The 20,754-nt window shown below is 49.7% G+C and overlaps 1 protein-coding gene across 1 annotated transcript; it reads right to left on the bottom strand.

Moving 5' to 3' along the window:
• Positions 1–2,968: 2,968 nt before the first annotated feature.
• LOC144761297 (t-SNARE domain-containing protein 1-like) lies at positions 2,969–4,866 on the bottom strand. Its single transcript, XM_078646744.1, has 2 exons — positions 4,401–4,866; positions 2,969–4,115 (listed from the first exon to the last, which is right to left on the bottom strand). The coding sequence occupies exons 1-2, from the start codon at positions 4,825–4,827 to the stop codon at positions 4,027–4,029; spliced, it is 516 nt and encodes a 171-aa protein (XP_078502870.1). The 5' UTR covers positions 4,828–4,866; the 3' UTR covers positions 2,969–4,026.
• Positions 4,867–20,754: the final 15,888 nt, after the last annotated feature.

The following is a 20,754-nucleotide window of genomic DNA, read 5'->3' as shown; positions in this document are numbered from 1 at the left end:
TAAATAACACTAATCCTTGGCTACATAAACCATGGCTTTTGCAGTGCTGTTTTTAATTTGAATACAGTATCAAATTCACCAGTTGCATTGATAGGTTACCGCCACACCCAAATAGTTGAATACAGTATTTCTTCAGGGAAAGATTTTTAAAAATGTGCTTTCCACATTTATTCTCCAGTCAGATTAAAGGGTGACCCTGATACAGCTATCACTTTGGCTACTTCCATATGACCAATTTAAATTAGATAAACCAGCAATTTGTTCACCTCTGAAGAGACCTCAAACACTCAATTGCCATTTAATGGTACATCTAAAACTGATTGACCACAATTTTTAATCGTTAAAATCACATAATCATCACTTGATGTAGTATCCGCCATACCACTCAGAGCAACAACACTATGAAACCTTTATGAGGACACCTTTGCAGAGGATTTGCACACCTTGGAAAAATGTCAGTTCTTCCTGCGTTTAGAACATATTTGATCTAAAGCGGGAAAATATTGAGAATTTCCTAAATGTGAAGAACTTGCATGCATAACTTTCTATTAACCACTTAACTGCGGCGGCAATTCCGCTGCGGTGCGGCGGTTTAGCACAGTGGGTGGGGCCGCGACGGCCAACGGACGTGCGCAGCACTATGGAGGTAGTAAGCGCGACGGCCGTTGGCCTTCAGAAGCAGCGAAGGGGTTAACATGTTGTTCCTTTCCAAGGATTTTTTCTCAGATGTATTTCAAAATTCTTGATTGGTTGTACACTTTGAGAGTTTGCTTTGTGTCCAAAATGAGCATTAGTTCCGTAAAAGATTAGGTGCTCTTAACGCTAGCTGCAATATCTATGGTTATTTCTTAGGATAAATTATGTGTTGACAATAAAGACTCTTGAACTTTTTTGTTGTTTGTCTTTTCAACTAATTCAACAAATGTTTTCTTCAAACTTTTTTTATTCACAAGATGAACCTAAAATTCTTAGAGCTCCTACAAAACTTGGTACAGATTCCCCAGGAATTTGCGATCTTTTATAAAAACATATGCCTTTCCATAATGACATTTTTACAGTCCTTAAACCTCACATCTGATGAGTTAATGGAAGAAGTATACTTAACAACACCATCACCATCACCAAGAACTGACTACCGTGGTGTATGTTTTAAAACTTTGCGACCTTTAGATCCAAGACAATGCAATAGTATAGCAAACATTTTCTTCTGTGTGGAAGTCACCATCAATAGTATCCAAGTATGCTTTGAACCCTTCCTTCCATGACTCCAAGTCAATAGCAAAAGCTGTAGGGTTAGGTATGAATGCAGAAGGAGGTATTATTGCTTGATGACAAATATGGATTTCTATGTATATTCGCTTACAGAGCAAACAGTAGTCAGCAATATTGTATGGTAAAACTATATGAGGTCACAGAAATAAAACATTTCGGGCCAGATGTAGGTAGCCAAATACCGGTCAGTAACGGCCGAAAATACCGAATTTCGGCCGTTACCGACCGGTATTGGGCAATTAAGATGTAGGACATCAAAAAAGACCGATTCAGTAAATACGAATCGGTAATTTACCGAATCGGAATTTACCGAATCGGAATTTACCGGATCGGAATTTACTGATTTGGAATTTACCGATTCGGAATTTACCAATTTGAGATGTAGTTAACTTCTAAAATACCAAATTTCATGAAATTCGGTATTTAAGAGTCGGAAATTACCATGGATTGCAAGCAGGTGGTAACCAGGTGCAGGCTATAAAAAAGGCTCCAAAATGCAACAGTGTGACCAGAATGGCAGCATTCTATGTGATAGCAAGGCGGCTACAGCTACAGGCAGCAGGAGATAGGGTCTGGAGACGGGAGGAGCAAGTCTACAGACAGCGGATAACGCTCTTCCAACTCACTGAGGCAGAGATATTGCAAAGGTACAGGCTACACCCCCAAACCATCCTGGACTTGATCAGGGACCTGCACCCACTTCTGGAGCACCCAACACCAAGAGCGCACGCCATCCCACCCAATGGGCAGGTGCTCTGTAGCCTACACCTGCTTGCATCTGGGAGTTACCAGGGGGTGATAGCTGCGGTAAGTGGGGTGTTCCAGAGCTGCCTGTCCCGTTTCTTCAGGAAGTTCCAAGAGGCCATGATGCAGAGAATGCTCTTTACATCAGCTTCCCTGACACACATGCAGAACTGCTCAAGACCAAGACTGACTTCTATCAAATGGCACACTTCCCACACGTCATCGGCTGCATTGATGGCACCCACATTCCAATCTGCCCACCTGCTGCCACAGAGTACATTTACAGAAACAGAAAGTCCACCCACTCCATAAATGTGCAGGTGATCTGCGACGCTGGCAACATAATTACTGACATTGTGGCCAAATTTCCAGGGAGCACCCACGACTTCTACATATTCCAGAACAGTGGGATCTACACACGCCTGGCTGCTGGAGAATTTGGGGAAGGATACCTGCTAGGTAAATCTCTGTGACATACCATGATAATTACTGCAGCTGAATGTTTCAAATGGTATGTAACTAATGGCACTCTCTTTCCCACCTAGGCGATAGCGCTTATGCTCTGCGGTCCTTTGTTCTCACTCCCTACATGAACCCATCAACCCGGAGTGAGAGACGTTACAATGTGGCACACAGAGCAACACGCAAAGTTGTGGAGCACACATTTGGACTCTTAAAAAGCAGGTTCCGCTGCCTCCACAAGAGCGGAGGTGCACGTCAGTACACACCCATCATCTGCTGTAAAATCATTGCAACCTGTGCCATGCTGCACAACCTTGCCACCAAGAAAGGCACAGAAGTTGATATGACTTATCATGAGGACATTGATGATGGAACTGAACAGCCAGAGCCCTATGCAGCAGGAGTAGCGCCAGCAACAGATGGGAGACTGAGATGGGCAGAGATCACACGCAGCTATTTTTAAGTAAGTAAGGAGACACAGCCAGGCGTTGAATGTGAATGACGTAGTTTAATGGGTACTACAGCAAATGAAAAATGGCACACCATGGTAGTCCAATTTGTGACAACCTAACTAGGTGGTCACGGGTTACTTCACCCTAACATGTTCTCTGGAGTGTGGGCAACATTAATGTCTGCGCCCATGCACAACAGAGCGGGATGCCCGAGGCTGGGTTTCAACAATGGCTGTTGAGCCAGGGCCTGCAGATTGGCACCTGCTGCTCCTCCATATGTCTTGTATGGGTGTGCTACTGCTGTTCCTGCTGGTGGTGTGTTCAGTGTCCCCCACACCTAGATCTCCAGCGTTGGCTGACTGGTTGGTCAGCAGCAGTTCCATTGCAGATGTCACCCTCCCCATCCCTCTGGAGACATCTGTGCAGCAGTGAACAAGCCCCTCTTGCATCGCCACAGAGCACCTACATAGCAAGGAAGTGGCAGTTGCCAGACGGTTCACCGCCTTGGTGTGATGCTGCATACCGTGCCTCTCCCGGCACCTTTGTGTGCGGTCCTCATCAAGTTTATCGCAGAGTGCCATCATGGACTGGGACATGTCCCGCATTCCCTCTGCCATTTCCCTGATGCTCTCCGCCATGGAGCTGATGCCCCGGTTCATCTTGCCCATATTGTTGTTTAAGTGGCGCATCTGTCTCTGCACTGATAGTATGGCTTTTGACTGCAGGCGCTCAGAAGACCTCGTCACCATGCCAAGTTGTGCTGCTCTCCCAGACCCTACGTCGTCTTGCACCTGTGTGCACACCTTCGGAGGCGGACTGCAGCCCAGCATTGTTTGCCTCCAGTGGAGCAGTTTGGGTGTCACCCTCCCTTTCTTCTTCAGAGGACGTCGCTATGAGTTGGAGAGGGGGTACATCATGCCTCATAGGCCTTACCACTTCCAATGACTATGAAGCTGGTGAGGGAGACTATGCTGGTGGGTCCTGCTGTGGTGTGCTGTGGTGAGTCATACAGCAGAGGCGATGATGGCTGTGCTGTTGTGGCTGCCTCTGGTGTGGAAGCTGCCTGTGCTGTGGGTGCCGGTGGTGTTTCAGTGCTTTACCCTGCACTCCTGCTTGCATCCTCAGTCCTTTCCATTTGGGGTGCCCTTTTCTCCCTCTTCTGCGCTGTCCTGCGCGATGACTCTCCTGTGGACAGATATGGACATTGGCTCAGTGGAGCTGCAACCCTATATTTCAATATTAAATTACAATTCTGTCACACAATATAAATGTCTTCAACTGCTTCTGAATGTAGGGTGTGGCATGCCTTGCTGTTTTGTGTGATGACTGTACTGATTTATGTTTCAATGACTACCTCTCCCATGATGCATTGCTGGTGTATCCCAAAACCTGTACTGGAGTGTGAAACACACAGCCACATTGGGGAAGGGGGACAGGAAAGGGGGGAGGATTGCTGGACATGCTCCTTACCTTGTTTTGTTGCAGCTCGGGCTGAGCTGTCAGCGTCCCTCGTCCCAAAAACACTCTCGGGCTCCAGGGTGGACTCCACCAGCTGCTCCAGGTCAGTAAGGGCAGGTGCCCTGCTCCTTCCTTCCCCTGTGACACTGGCCTCTTTCTTCTGTGCTGCCAGCTTCTTCTTTGTTATGATTCTGAGCTCATTCCAGCGTTTTTTGAGGTCATCTACTTCTCGTGTGGTCACCCCTTTGGCGTTCACCTTCGCCTGGATTCCCAGCCTGGTTTTCCTTTTCACGGCCTCTGCTACCTGCAGAGACTGTTTCCCAAAAAGCTGGGTGTGGTGTTTCACCACCTCCTCCACCAGCACCTGCAGTTCGCCTGTGCTGAACTTTAATTTTCTTTTGCGGTCTGCTACTTCCCTCTGTGAGTCCTGAGATTCCATCCTGCACTTCTGCTCAGCTCCGTACAGCCAGTAGCTCAGTGTCTCACAGCTCTCTAGATTGTTCAGTTAGTCTGCACCTGCATGGGTGTGGCCACTTCCTGGTTGTGGGGTGGGGTGGATGCACAGGATTGGTTGGTTCCTCTGTTGCTTGGTTGTGGGGTGGGGTGGATGCACATGATTGGTTGAATCCTCAATTGCTTGTATTTTGTATCTCCGATTCGGTATTTACCGATTCGGTATTTACCGAATCGGTAAATACCGATTCTGTAATTCCCATTCATTCCTATGGGCCTGGAGGCTCATAGGAAAGAATGGGAATTACAGAATCGGTATTTACCGATTCGGTGAATACCGAATCGGAGATTCCGATTTTTACCGATTCTGTAAATTTTACCGAATTATTTGCTACATCCCATTTACCGATTCTAAAATACAGAATCGGTAAAATTCAGTATTTTAGAATTGGTAAAATAGGATTACCTACATCTGGCCCTTAATATTTTAACTAAGAAAATCCAAATACTATACCACTGAAATGCTGAAGATTTTTTTAACATGTTTGTTTGACGGTATTGTAGCTACAATGTAATACAGAAAAAGAAGCCAGGGAATGCTACGGCATTAAATAAAATAGTATTGACTTCTGTTTTATTATCTTATCTGTCTCTACAGTTTAGTAGATTTGCAAAAGCCATCAAGGGGAATTAATACAGTTTGATTTGGTGGATTGTCAATTGACGATCATTCTATGAGGCAATGAATGACATATTATTCATTGGGCACTATGTCAGCAGTTTAATTTGAGCTTTCTGAACGATCCAATGTTTCTTACCAGAAATTGAATGGGTTCTTCCTTTATCTGTAGTCTGTAGTTCTTTCACTGTAATGCATCTACAACAAAGGAAACTGACACAGAACTATCTATTTACAAAAACAATAGAATGTGGTTAGTCAGTTTCCAGCATGATTTTCCAAAATCAGTCGTACGTAGCACTCGTGTCATGCAGCACAAAGTGTCTTCACAAAAAAAAGAACCAACATTTTTGTATAATCTTTGACAGATATGCAGACACTTATACACTGCTGTTTAAATCACTTGCTGCCCTATGTTTTGTTCTCCAGCTTGTGCAGGGATAAAACATTTTCTGACACTTCTTAAATTGCTCCAATCTGCTAGTAGTAGAGTAGCTGGTGCAGTTCTTAATTACCAGCACCATTGTCACATAACTGCACAATAGACTAGCTTAGCAAACTGTGTATTGCTTCTAGAGAGGGAGTAAATACTGCCCTTCTGAATAGTGGCGACCCCTACGCAATGGCGCAAGAGCTTACCTGCACCGGCCGCCGCTGGTTTAGATCTTTATTTGTTTTTTTTCTTAATCTGTTTCCAGATTGCAAAGTAGGGTTCATTTGGGAAGTAATAAAGTCTTATTAGTAGAGATAACCACAATCACTGCGTTAGGTTTTATATCCTGACGTTGTGTTTGACCTGACCATCCACTCTTACCATATCATGTCTACAGGTACAGATGATATGTGATTCCACACCTTATAAGTTATAACCCTCATTGTCTTATGTAACATTTCCTGTACATTGATTTACACATGTGTATTATTTATTGTGCCTCTGTGTGTGATGTAAAGTGCTCTGACACCGTACATTGGTATGAGTAGTACCATAAAAAAAGTAATTAAAAAATAGCACGTACCATTACATCAATATTTGTGTAATTACTCCTACAGACAGCAAAATCTTGCGTTCTTACAATGTAAGCACATCTCTTACATAGGTAGTTGAACAAAGTTAAAAACCTGCCTCCAAATCATAATTTCTCTTAAGTACTTGTGAAGTGATAACATGCTGTTTGCTTTTGTTATCTTACATTTTTTTTTTTTTGCAGAGTTTTATATAGCGCGAACTAGAACCGAACCAGTTATCAGAGCGCTTTTACATAGCACCAGTTATGTTACATGAGGACACGCTTTCATTTGAACCCAGATCACCAGGTCCGAGGTCGAGTGCCTTAGCCGTTAGGCCAACCCCTCTCTCCATTTGTTTTGGTGCCTCGGTGTTAGGCTCCAGATAGCTTCCATCCATTATTATACTCAAACAAAATGAGGGCAAATGGCCCTTAAAATCAGGTCTCAGATTTTGGCCCAAATGAAATGTAACTAAGAAAACTCCCTGCGCCTACAAGTTGCTCCTCGCAACGGAATGCAGAGAACATGCAGGCGCTGCTGAAATGTGTCCCGGTGTCAGAAAATTACACCAGGGCAAACAAATTCAGCATGTTTTCCCGGGTTGGCCGGAACCCAGATCTTGTCAGCAATAGCCGCTGGAATAGGAATTCAGACACAATTTTAAAACAAGGAAGGGGGATATTTTGAAAAATCGAGGGAGTTCTTTTCCCCCAAAGCCAGGAAAGGCAATTTTACGCGAGAGAAAGCTAAAATAAATCAATGTTTGGCTTAAAAATCGAGAGGCTCCCGCCGGGTAATTAGCATGTAATGGACCCATATGATTCTGGAAATTTAACTATTGCTACGGAACGATATTTAAGGTATTTGGTGCCAAATGCGGACACAAACAGCAGTCTCCAGCAAATTCCACCAGATGGCGGTAAAACCCCATAGGCTGACTAGAGACTCCTTAGTGAGTAACTCGCTCTTCAAGGTTAAAGACCAGCGCTCTGAAATAGTTAGTACAAGGCACATGGTCATATGATGCGCGTGGTAAGAAACGACACCCTTTGCAACTGTGCCTTTTTCGTGATAGGAATGGTGGTAATTGTGTTTGTGAAAAGAAACACGTATTGCAAAAATGCACGAGCCGAGGCCCACTTATGACCTCCGACAGGTAGCAGATGGCCGCCGCTGTGAAATCAAATGAGTATGCTGATTGGTTGCATGAGCAGGGTCACATTTACAAAGATTCGTGGCACGTGCGTCGAAGGTGGGCCTTCGTCCTTACTCTTACCATTGTGAAGCTGACAAGAATTCAAATACAATATGGATTTTCTCAAGTTCTTCCTAGGCTTGGACCTTCAAGGAAACAATAGGTGTGTGGCGAATACGGCGTGCCGTGCGTCTGAAAATGAGAAAAGTGAAACAAAGGGTGGCCTCCTAGAGCAGTTACATCATTCCTAGCACACAAATGACACGTCATGTTCTCTGACCCGTGAATAGCTTACAGATTTGTTCGCTATGAGGCTGTTACAAAAAAAACATTTACCTTTGACCCCCTGAAAGCATTCCTGCTATCTCAATCTGTTGGCCACAGCTTCAAAATGTAATCTAGTATGGAGGGAAAAGCCTTGAATGGTTGACCTCACCTGTCAGTGACATCTCGAGCCTTCCTGGAAATGGACCTTCAAAGCACAGTAGTGCCAATATCGGCGCGCCCACCATCCCTCCAAATACACGAACCCCCATCCCAAATAATTGGACAAGACAACTTGTTGTTGGGAAAAGTAGTCGCAGGTTTATTAGCATATCATTGCTAAAACATGGTGGGTTAACTTACAGATGATCCAAGGCAAGCCGCCCCTCGCAGCTTGCCACCTGATAGGCCAAGAAGCCCGCGGCCTTGGCCATGCGGTGCTTAGCGGTTGATGGTGAGAGGGTAGCCCCTCACCTGTCCGGTGAACCATTGGTCCACCCTCTAGCCCACGCCCCCCCCTACGAGGGGCGGAGCGTTCAAGCAACCCCCGGTTGTCCAGGTAACCAACCGCCCGTAGGATAACGGGGCGCCGTCGCACCCCCAGGGTCCACCGCACGGATCTCCCAGGGATAATAGGCCTCAGCACCCTTTGTGCTTCTGCATAGGGTACTCCTAAGTACCTTTCGCCTCTGGATCATCATGTAACTCCTCCTGCAACACAAATAACAATTCATTAAATCCTAACCCCCCTTGCCACCCGAGATGTAGGGTAAGCGGCAGGGAGGGCAACATCGAGGGCAGTGAAGACAAAAGAGACTGCTCAGGGGCGTGGAGGAGACATAAATACCTTGTCCCCCCACGCCCCCCAATAAATACCGATGACGTCATGGCCCGGGCAGCGGCCTCCGGCCACTGGACCCCAGAGGGCTGGTACGCCGGTTCTCCTGTGGCACTACGGTGCCCGCCCTCTTATGAGGGTCACCTGCGGCTCCGTGTCGGGCGGCCTGCATAGTGCCAATATCGGCGCGCCCACCATCCCTCCAAATACACGAACCCCCATCCTAAATAATTGGACAAGACAACTTGTTGTTGGGAAAAGTAGTCGCAGGTTTATTAGCATATCATTGCTAAAACATGGTGGGTTAACTTACAGATGATCCAAGGCAAGCCGCCCCTCGCAGCTTGCCACCTGATAGGCCAAGAAGCCCGCGGCCTTGGCCATGCGGTGCTTAGCGGTTGATGGTGAGAGGGTAGCCCCTCACCTGTCCGGTGAACCATTGGTCCACCCTCTAGCCCACGACCCCCCCTACGAGGGGCGGAGCGTTCAAGCAACCCCCGGTTGTCCAGGTAACCAACCGCCCGTAGGATAACGGGGCGTCGTCGCACCCCCAGGGTCCACCGCACGGATCTCCCAGGGTTAATAGGCCTCAGCACCCTTTGTGCTTCTGCATAGGGTACTCCTTAGTACCTTTCGCCTCTGGATCATCATGTAATTCCTCCACAGCCCTCTATGTGGCGACCGTCACAGGCAGGGCCCCCCACCATATCTACCTCCTATATGCAGCCCGAAGAACTTAGTGCCTCCTGAATGTCCAGCAGAAATAAGTCCATGCCTACGTTGGACAAGTGGACGCCTTCCTCGTCCAGGCAACCAGGGGCTTTGGCATGGAGTTCCCCGTGTCGGATAAAACCAAAGCCCATCAGCTCAGCGAATTTAGGCATAGCGCAGTTTACTTTTCTTCGCGCCCCTTCCACTGCTTGCCCAGAGCGAGCACCTGCCCAACACCGGCGTGATGTGATTTCTGACCACCAAATATCACAAGGACCCAATAGATTGCTGATTTTGATGATGTTTACTTTCATGTCCCTTAAGAGAAATCTTTTCCCAAGGCAAGGTAGGTCGTTCCCTCCCACGTGCAGGATGAGCACGTCTGGGGGCTGAGCGTTCCCTTGTAATTCACGTGTTAGCAAACCAAGCACCCCGCTCCAGCGTAAGCCAGTGACTCCATGCCAAGGAAACCGAGTTCTGTTAAACCCATCCTTCCACTTTCTCTCTTCTGCCCACTGGGCCAACCTGGAAACCCCCTCGTGTCCCAGCACCCAGACCGTTGTTCCTGGTAAATAAAGAGAAGTTTTGTATGTAACTATTTATTAAACACACACCAAATCCAATCTCAGCCCAAGATATTCACTCATGGCGCAGCAACCCTCCTGCGAGCCAGCTGCCTTACTGGTCCATCAGGGCAAAATGCCACTGGAGCTCGGGATAAGAAATCGGACCACAGAGCTCATCTGTCACTAACGTGTGGGCAATTCCCCATGTGTTCTTCTAAAGTGCCTGCTAGCCCCTGAGCTTAGACAAATTACCAATACTTCTCCAAAGCTGCCCGGCGACACAGCCTGGTGTCACAACAAGGTGGAGGGAAAGAGTCCTGACAACTTCCATGAAGGGCCCACAAGTGCAGGCACCCTGCTAGCTGACCCTATGACCGGACCCAGCATCCCGTTCCCTGTTAACCACCCGCGTGAGTCTAGATGCATACACCAGAACGGTGTCGGGCTATCAGGTTTTGTGTCACCTGCTTCACTGAGATCCCTTTGGGGGCTCCGCCGGGACCCATATATGTCCCTGCAAATACTGCGTCCTGCACTAGGCCCCTAATGCCCCTCTCCGTCCCATGATGACATTTGACAGCCCGATGCCCCCTCGCAGCTTATGTTAATGGCATAGGGCCCGCACCCCCAGTCAGAGTATGTTACCTGCATTACTTGAAGGTGACCAGAAAAGAGAGTGGCTGGTCCGGTCCTGTTAAGGCCTGTAACTGGCCGTTCACACCTGGTAGTGACTGTCGTGCCATGGGAAGAGTGACATGAGCACGGGTGTCCCAGAGTACCAGCCCGGTAGGAGGGGGAACTACCAGAATGCAACCTGCCCCTGACTTCGGCAGTGGGGACGCCAACGAGTCAAAAGACTGACAAGACAGATCCCGAGGATCAATTCTTTGTCCGTGCCTGCCCCCTCACCTAATACCTTAGTTGAGCAGCCCACCGCTGGTCGAAAGCCTCTCCCACAAGCGTATGAGGCCAGTGAGATATTCGCGCAGGCCACATCCCTTATACACTGTGTAGGGATCCCTTTGTGGTAGACACATGCCAAGACGTCCCCCTGTGCCTGGCCTAAGTTGTACCCTATGAAGCATACAAGCAGCCTATACAACAGTATATGCATCCTGTGGAAATCAGGGAACTAAAACTTCCTCCTCTTACTACCTGGTAAGTGAACACTGCCAAAGGAGTCCCGACTATCTTACCTGAACCATAACTAAATCGCTGCTGTCTGGGTGAAAAGCTTACCCAAGCACCTAGCCAAGGGGCCCTCCCTGCGAGTCAACCCCTGATGAGGGACTTAGACTGGGGAAATTCCTGTCCCTTGCGGACCCTACACCAAAAGACAGCAAAAGCAATCACCTACATGGGCGACCCAGCTTGCACAGGCAAAAGTGCTGAGAAGTGCTTGGTGATTGGCCGCAAAGACAACGCCTCCCTATGCTTACGTAGAAAAGGAGCGCTAACATACAAGGCCGACTCATAGTAGAATCAATGCTTCAAGGTGCATAAGAGAACTAAGCCACCATAATAGCTTTCTTGCAGCCAAACAAGAAAGAGTCGCCCCCATTAATAGCTACCAAGGTGTAACTGCTAAGTGTGACATTTCCATCAGTCCAGTGCACTATGAGTGACATGAAAGGACCAGAACACTTTCGTGCCAGCAATCGAACATGAAGCTGAGTAAGACCCAATCAATAAATACACCAAAGACTAACAAGAGACTCTAAAAGGCCAAGGATAAGGCTGCATTATGTCAGAAATTCCCAAGCTAAACGTGTGCCTGTGTGAAACAAAGACGTAAATACGCTCATATGGAAGTCACAGTGCCAATCAATGCTGCTTAGTTGCACAAGATAAAGGGCCACAATAAAGCTTCCTTGCATAGTCAACCCGACTAGCCACCCTTTATCAGAGGTACCCGGGATCAACCGTTATGTGTGACATTTCCATGGTACAGAGCACAAAGAGTGACATTTGTTCTTCCCCTGCACTTTGTACCAAGACTTATTATCTTCCCCCTCTGGGCCCTACCAGTAAAACCCATTCAAAACAATATTAAGGCCTACCTGCTAAGACACAACCCAAACTGGGTGAAACGTGCCAATAAGTGTCCAACTTACTCTGTGCACGAGAAATAAAACAAACCGATAAATCCACAGGCAAAGTCACCACTAAACTTAACTTACTCCGTGGCGTAAAGCGGTCCTCTCTGAACGCCATCAGTGCTGAGGAAAACAATTGAGGTACGGTGCCGCAGACCAGAAACAACAACCCTGCTCAATCGAGCACTGATAACTTGTAGCTGCAAAACAGTGGCAGGCCATAGCCGCACCTCCGGGAGTCCAGGCTAGACTAACCTACAGGGTAAAATGTTACCAGTATGACAAGTGTGTGCCCCGCCGCAAAAAAGCAGGGAAATCGTGAGGGCCCCTCCGCCCTTGTGGGACCCGGGTGGATGTCATGACATCAACTTATAATTAAATAGTGTGTCCAGGTACAATATTGCCCAGCTAGCTACAGGAATTCAAAATAGCTGAATTGGACAGATCAAAATTATTAACACCATATTACTAGCTGCACTTAAGCACTCCTACGATCCCTATCAAGAGGAGGCATGAGCGTTGCCTGCTAGAAACATGTGCATGAGACAGATTGTCCCAAAATACATGTAACTACCTTTACTTCATGTTAGTAAAACGTGCCCCATAGAACTAACGGTGAAAGCTTTTACCCTGCCCGCTTCCTGGTGCATCCGGTGGAAAGCAATAAAATATATATATATGCAAGATATGCCCACACTCTGCCGCTGCATACCAAGAGAACACCCCAACTGGTGCCTAGTAAATAAACAAAGTGTCCAGGCTCTTCAGTTGTTTTAACGAAGAAGACATCCCAATATTGCCCAGGAACTACCTGCTCTGTTCACCTACACCAGATTACTGATCATGATTACTTCTAAGGGGCGTAACCTGCGCGCGCCGCGACAACAGGGACAGGAAAGACTCCTGTGGAGAGACTGGGGGTCCCAGACCCTAGCTCACTGCCCCCCCTCCTAGTGTGCTATGACCAATATACCTGCTGGTAGTTCAGGTGTCCACCCATGTGAGTCGGGCAGTTCTCCAGTGTTGTTCTTGCCAGTGACACGTAAAACATTCGATAGAAGCCCTGCCCCCCCTAATACCAATACATAATTTCAGCAATGAGGCCGGGGCCAAAAATGCCCCCCCCGCGCAAGCATGTTAGTCATGTGCGAGAACTGGTTTGTCCCATTACCTTCCCGAAAGGAGATGGGCCTTCAAAACCGATCTCAACGTTCTCCTACTTCAAAGACACTTCCACAATGTCATGCCCTCGCTATTATCTGAAAGACCTTGAATTAGAGAAAATGTATTCTCCTTGACTCTGGAAGTGTCCTCCCAGTGTGTTCTTGTGGTATGAGAGTATGCCAATTACGACGTGTTATCCTGCTACCTGTGTTAGGTACTCTATTGTAACATGGGCACTTCGCTTTTCTCTTCTAACACCCTGTTTGCGACTTCTTACAAAGTGTTTCGTTCCGGTTCTTGCACAAGTGCCAACATTGCCTACGGACGTTTGATCTTGTTTTGCGTGTCCTCCATTTCTTGCAGTACTATACCACTACTTGTACATAGTACTCTTTTGTGGCTTGCACACATGTCCCTTTCCTCCTGTAATGCCCCGTTTGCGACCTCTTGATTGTTTGTACACAATATACACGTTCTATATGTAGCTTTTGTAATGTGTTCACTTAAAGTGCTCTCATGTATCAGTTCTGTTCATAATGTGAAGTGCTCTGACACCTTCTGGTAAAGTGCACGCTATATGAAGGCATGAAAGGGAGTGTACATGAATGTCCACTGCTGCGGGAAGCGGAGCGGCAAAACAAGACTCAAACCTGCTTCCCCTGCAAAATTGTCGACCGCTTATGCAGTAAGGCCCCATCACCTCCGATTATAAACGAGTGCCTAAAAGCTGCCATGCCTTCTCCAAGTGGCCTTCCGGACACTCGCTTGCTGCCTATAAAACATTTCAATACTTGCCTCCCTTGCAGCCAGGCGCCACTGAAGACACTGAATTACACTGCATTATAGAAAGTCAAAATTTGCTCTTCGGACCAAATTGGCACCAGACAGTTGTATTTACAGTACTATGTTCCTAAAAGGCTACGTCCCACGGGCACCTACCTGCACTGGGAAGGGACCAAGTACGCATCCAACCAGTCCGTAGCCATGCGCTAAATGCCCATATGCCTCATCTAAGTGCAGGCAGCACGGCGGCCACAATCACACGGCTGATACCCGCCCGCGGGACAGGTTGCAAAACTGAAATGCGCAAAATTAAGTTCTTGTCCGAAAACTGTGAGCACTGTGGATATCATGGGGCAAAATGGCGCTGAGGCACCCCCATGCAAGCTTGCATGTATTCTGATGCTTGTGTCGATAATCACATTGGCTTTCTAATTGAGCACAGTTGCCACACCCACTAGCCGATTAATGGCTGACCCTAAAGCCCCGTGGCCTCTGCCGTGCGTTCCGCGCAAACAATTCCTGAGATGTGCATACACACATTCGCCATTTTGGATTTAGCTATGTAAAGCCTTGGCTAGTGGTAGAGTAATGAAAAAAAGAGCAACACTAGTATGAAGACCACCACTGGGCAATTGTGCCACTCCCCAGCTGTGTAAAACGGAGAGTGGCGCATGCGGTGTGAGGCCGCGATGGAGGGAGCCTATAGTGCTTACTACCCTCCCCCAGCTAACGGCCCGCTCGGGCCTAGGCCACCATTACCTGCTAATGCTTGTCCACACGGGGCCAACAGAAGGGGGAAAAGCCTTCTGTCCCAGGCAAGGAGGTCCCAAGTGAAGGAAAAAACGGCAGAGACACGCGCACAGCATTGCGTTAAAATCAGGTCTTACCATGATTGTTCTGCTCCGGGAGGATAACTGAAAAAATCTCAGACTGCCAAAGCGCAGGGTGCAGGCATTGGTAGTGGGCTGGACCTTACCCGCCAAGGAGCTTAATCTAACATAAGCACTCTCCACTCCTCTGCCCACAAATTTTCACATGTTATCCCCATGGCTCAAAGAAGAAGTGAGTCCTCATAAAGGTAAAAAGCTTCAACCTAGCAGTGCCACTCGTGAAACACAAAGAGGCAAGAATAAATAAACCCCTCGTAAAATAACTATCTAGCAGACCCGAGACTAGAACCGTAGTCTGCAGGGCTGGAGAGGCTGAGCACTGCCTGGGTGAGCCACGGAGTTCCACCCACATGACCGTCGAACATTCATTACAGGTCACATTCCCCACAAGGTTTATGATGGTATCCTTATTACCGGCATGGCAGGCCACGCTCTCTCGCGCCAAACTGCTTCATGCCCCCAGGGAGTGTGTGTGTCGGCATGTCGAGGAGGGGGGGGGAGGGTACCGCAGGGGAAGCTTGCACCGAGAGGAGGCTGCTATAATCTTCGAGCCTCTGTTCCCAAAACCAGCGATGCGGTGACCCTTCCGCCCTTTCAAAGGCCGAGCATCCCCACCCGGTGAGCCACGGAGCCACTCCGCCCAGCCGCTGCCATGGCGACCGGCATGGCATTCCCAGCCTTTGTAAAATGCACAAAAGTGGCAGTCGGACTCAGCACATTGCACCAATAAAATCCTGAGATTCCGGGCCAAAATCACAGGAAGCTGGGAGCAGGGGCTCGAAACTGGTGCCCTAGCTCCAAAGTCGGCAGCGCTGGCAGGGAAGCCACAACCTCTCCCCTCACGCCAGCAAAGGCAGCGTCCGGGGGCATTGCGAGCTGCCTGTGCCCGCGGGCACACCCAATTGAATTAGCAGCGGACGCATGCAGCTTGAGAGAGAGGCAAAAGCCCATATAATTCCTAATTGAAGCGCTAGGTTGCGAGTGCACTTACATACATTACGTGAAACAAGACTACCTTTAGAAAGCGCTCCAATGATCCTAGCACGTAACACGAATCCAAACTGGACCATCTTGAAAAGAAAACCGTGCTCGAGGCATAACCTAGATAAGTATCGAGCCCATAGCTTACTGCGCCTCAGCAGAGCACGCCGAGCGAATCTAACCATGTCCTCATCGCGCTTCCAGACATAAAGGCCCGAGACACAAGCAACGCGCCATTGGCAAAGCAACGTAACTCTGCCCGCAACTGCCTTAACATCTATACCTATAAATTCTATCACACGACCTTGCACATCCCCCGTGTGCAAATGGCATGAGGTCGTCGAATGATAAGCTGGTGGCCGGACCATAAATACACGTAATAGATCAAACCTCTGCTGCCTGCCCCCCCGCCGCACCGGGAAGAGGGCGCCTGGCAGGAGCAGGGATCAAGGAGCGCCCCCCTACCCCCATCCATCGCCACGCACACGGACCGGAAGGTGACATGGAGGGGTTGCGAGGCAGAGGCGGTGTTGGAAGTAAAACGTCCTACTCCCCTGCCCGTTGTTGTGGCTCATAAAGATCAAAGGGCGCCACAAATGGTCAGGGTAAAGCCCGGTCACCCTGTGGTGTCACCCGCCGTAAAACGCGCGGGTGGCCTATCTACAACCGCCCATGCCGCCAACTTTGGTTGAATGAGTGGGGGGGGTCGGGGTAGAGGTGGGAAAGGGCAGCCTCACCACATTCACACGACCCCGGAGCCCCGCCCGCAAATGCTGCAACGCCTCAACTGCCCCACCACTGCCGGAGAGGTGGATCGCTCTAGTCCCCGACACCGGAGGCTAGCATGCAGGACCTGTGAGCCAACACCCACTCAAGTCGCCTGGGAACCCAGGCGGCGACCTCGCCAACCTGGGGCAGCTCGGAAGAACCGAGTCGTGCACGAAAGGTGCTGCTCTCCCCCCACCCCCGGCGGTCTACAGCCCTGGCCGGGCCGCCATGCCCATGATGCCTCCAATGGGAGCTCGGGCAGGGAGGGGGGGGCTTGGGGGCAACAACGCACTCACCGTGCAATGTATACAGCAACGTATACAGCAGCTCCCCAGGGTCCAAAACGGCGCAACATCGAGGGCAGTGAAGACAAAAGAGACTGCTCAGGGGCGTGGAGGAGACATAAATACCTTGTCCCCCCACGCCCCCCAATAAATACCGATGACGTCATGGCCCGGGCAGCGGCCTCCGGCCACTGGACCCCAGAGGGCTGGTGCGCCGGTTCTCCTGTGGCACTACGGTGCCCGCCCTCTTATGAGGGTCACCTGCGGCTCCGTGTCGGGCGGCCTGCATTAGTTTTTGTTTTGCTTTCTTAAACAGAGGTTGTGATGAGCTTGTTTGGTTCATGAAGCAATATATTATTCAGAAACGCTTTCTTTTTATATTGCTGATGTTTGCTGTACTCGATAAAACAAGAAAGGTAGACCAGCCTACACCTTTTAAACAGCGGAACCAATAGGTAAGTGTCAGATGTGTAGCCCCCCAAGAAGGGGGATCTGGGGTATTACACCCTCCTAAGCGCGGCCGGCACAGGTAACAGCGGTGGGCCGGGAACGGTGTGGGAGAAGTAGACAGACGACTGGAGGGGAATAGTAAAAGAAAAAAAGAACAAAAAATCCACTTACCTTGCACTATCCGCTTCGCTGACTCGGTAGCGCGGGGCGGGTGGGACGGAGCGACAGACGACGGGATAGGGAAAGTGTAGGAAGGGGGAGTCTCTAGTTGGCGCAGTGCAGCACTGGCGACAAGCAGGGACTCTCTCTTCCCCGTCAGGGCTGAGGGTTACCTTCAAGACAACCTCTGCTCACCCTCTAGGTAGTGTGGCTTAAGCAGTCTTAGGCTAATCTCTGGGGCATGTAGGGTTAAACATTTGCAATATCACACCATCACCACCAACCCACCACACAATGACACCAAACTGTATTTGTAAAAATATATGTTCTTTATATAAATTTCAAGCAGGCTTGTAAATACAGTCTTGGTTACTTCAAATGCAGATTCCAGTTACTCTTTATGAAAAGGCACAGTTCTTGAATAAATGCGGTCTTGTGGGCCTTCTGCCCTGGTTTTAGAAAGGTTCCAGTGTCTTATAGCGCTTCAAGGCGCTTCCCGCTGTCTCCGCTCTAGAACTGAGGCACCCTTCGGGGCTCGCCTCGGGGAGAGGGGGCCGCGGGCCTCAGAGAGCGTCAGGCGGGGCCTCGGGGGCCAGGAGCAGAGCGAGCCTCTGACTCGAGGGCGGCTCGTGCTGCAAAGCAAACAGCAGCGGTGAGGCTCCCGGGGTGCCTGAGATCAGACAGCGTGGTGCGAGCTCAGATTGCAGGACGCTCGCACCGCGGAGGGGCAAAGACAGTACCTTTCACTTCTTGTGGTGATCTTCGAAGAGGACGGCTGAAGGGGGAGCTGTCCCACGTCGCGTTGCTTCCTTGACGGGCGAGGCGAGCGGCGGCTCGAGGCAGCAGGTCACGGGTCACCCGGGGGCGGCGGTGCTCGATGGGGGCTCAGGTCCTTTTACTCAGTCTTCTCTTTCGTCCTGACGGCGGCGGCTGGGTGTGGCGCAGTGGCAGTACGGTCCCCAAGTGCGGGACGTACCCAGCCAAAGTGCCGGTCGCGGTGATGTCCCTTCAGCGGGGCAGCAGGCAGGACGCTGATAGCGGGGGAGGACAGAAGGGCGGCAGTCCGTCGTTGCGGGGGAGTCTACGGCGCTGGGGCCCAGTAGACCTCGATGCTTGGACCGGACGGGTCCCCCGTTACTTTGTTCGTGTGGGGCAGAAGGCAGACGCCGTCACGATGCTCGGGCCAGCGGCGGCTGGGCCTCACGGTGCTAGGGCGACTGGTTGACCCCACGGTCACGGTGTGCAGGGGGATGGATGCCCTTGTCCTCCTCAATCAGCGCTGCAGCGATAAGCAGCACACACAGCAGATGCTTTGGTCAGGGGTTAGCGCTCACTGTTCCTGGAGCGCTGGTCAGGGGGCAAGTTCACAGGCAAGCCCTTGGAGATCTCTCAGCAGAGTTTGGCACAAAGTTTCAATAAAGCAAAAGTCTCTTGTAGTCTTTTCTTTCCTCTCCTTTGGCAGCAAGGCACCAGACACAGGCCAGAGTCAGTACTCCTCCTTGTAGTCCTTCCAGGTCCTTCTCTTCGGGCAGAGTGTCTTCTGTAGCACAAACAGGATCTAATTTACAAGGAGCAGGGCTCCTTCTTTTATACCCAGTTTCTTTTGTTCTAGCAAGCCAGGGGGGCCTCTGCATAACTGCTCCAGTCTCTGAGCACTTGTTGTGGGTACTTCTGGCTTCTGCATTCAGTGTGAGGGCAGGCACATCAGCCGCTCCCCAGGGGGGCGGAGCCGGCATTGTGAAGGCAGGGGCAGCTTGAGCACTTTGTTGACAGGCTTCGGTCCTTCCTGGGCCAGGTACAGGCTGAGTCATCAGTCGCTCCCCAGGAGGGCGGAGCCAGCATTGTGGAGGCAGGGGCACAGCCTGATGCATCATTCAGGGGAAACTCCCACCACCCACTAAGGGGTCATCCTGCTAATCACTACCTGTCAACTCCCAGCCCTGTCACTCACACACACCAGACAGTCAGATCCACATCCAAGCAGAGGCGGGCTGAAATGGTTAGGCCAGCAAATGCTAACCTTCTAAAAGTAGCATTTGCAAACACAGGATATTAAAATAAACTTTACTAAAAGAAGTATTTTATTATTCTGAGTTCAGGCATACTAAACATTAATTTCTACCATGTTCCCTGAGCCTGCTGGGATTATAGAGTGTAATAATTCCAGCAGCCCAACTGGCCTAGAAGGGAACTGGTAGCCTTACAATAGTGAAAAACGAATTTGGCAGTAATTCACTATTAGAACATGCCACACACATCAGGGCATGTTCTACCTTACACTTACAATGCACCCTGCCCTCAGGCCTACCATAGGGGTGACTAATATGAAGTTAAGGGAAGGTTTAGGGGCTGGCAAGCGTGTGCACTTGCCCAGCCAGCATGACAGTACCAGACTGCACGCAGGTTCTGCAATGGCAGACCCTAGACACATTTTAAGGCTGCTTCTGTGGGTGGCGCAACCAGCGCTGCAGGCCCACTAGCAGTGTTGGCATTCACAAGCCCTGGCACTCCTGGTGCACTTTACTAGGGACTAACAGTAAATCCAATGAACCAATCATGGACATCAATCACAGGTACACTTTACAGTAGGGAGCACTTGCACTGCGGCACGGGTTGGCCGTGGCGCAGTGCCCTGAGTAGCAGACACCAGCAAAACATTTGAGGCACAACAGCAAAAAGTGGAAGGGAAACTCACGCCAAGGTGCCAGGTCTAACACGTGTCCCCTCCAGCTGAAATGTGGGGGGAACTACCCTTCCCCAGGGAGTTCCTCATCACTAAGGCGGAAAAATCTGGACAGACCATCAGCGTTGGCGTGATCTGTGCCAGGGCGGTGTTCCACCGTGAAGTCCATACCCTGTAGGGAGATGGACCACCTCAACAGTTTTGGGTTCTCACCCCTCATTTGCATCAACCATCTGAGGGGCCTGTGGTCTGTCTGAACCCGGAAGTGAGACCCAAACAAGTAGGGTCTTAGCTTCTTCAGTGCCCAGACCACAGCAAATGCTTCTCGCTCTATTGCACTCCACCTACTTTCCCGTGGAAGTAACCTCCTACTGATGAAGGCTACGGGTTGGTC

This window comes from Lissotriton helveticus, chromosome 6, assembly GCF_964261635.1.
Source record: "Lissotriton helveticus chromosome 6, aLisHel1.1, whole genome shotgun sequence".
In the NCBI taxonomy this organism is placed as follows: domain Eukaryota; kingdom Metazoa; phylum Chordata; class Amphibia; order Caudata; family Salamandridae; genus Lissotriton; species Lissotriton helveticus.
Note: the sequence above shows the minus strand (reverse complement) of the source record. Positions and strands in the feature narration are given on the sequence as shown.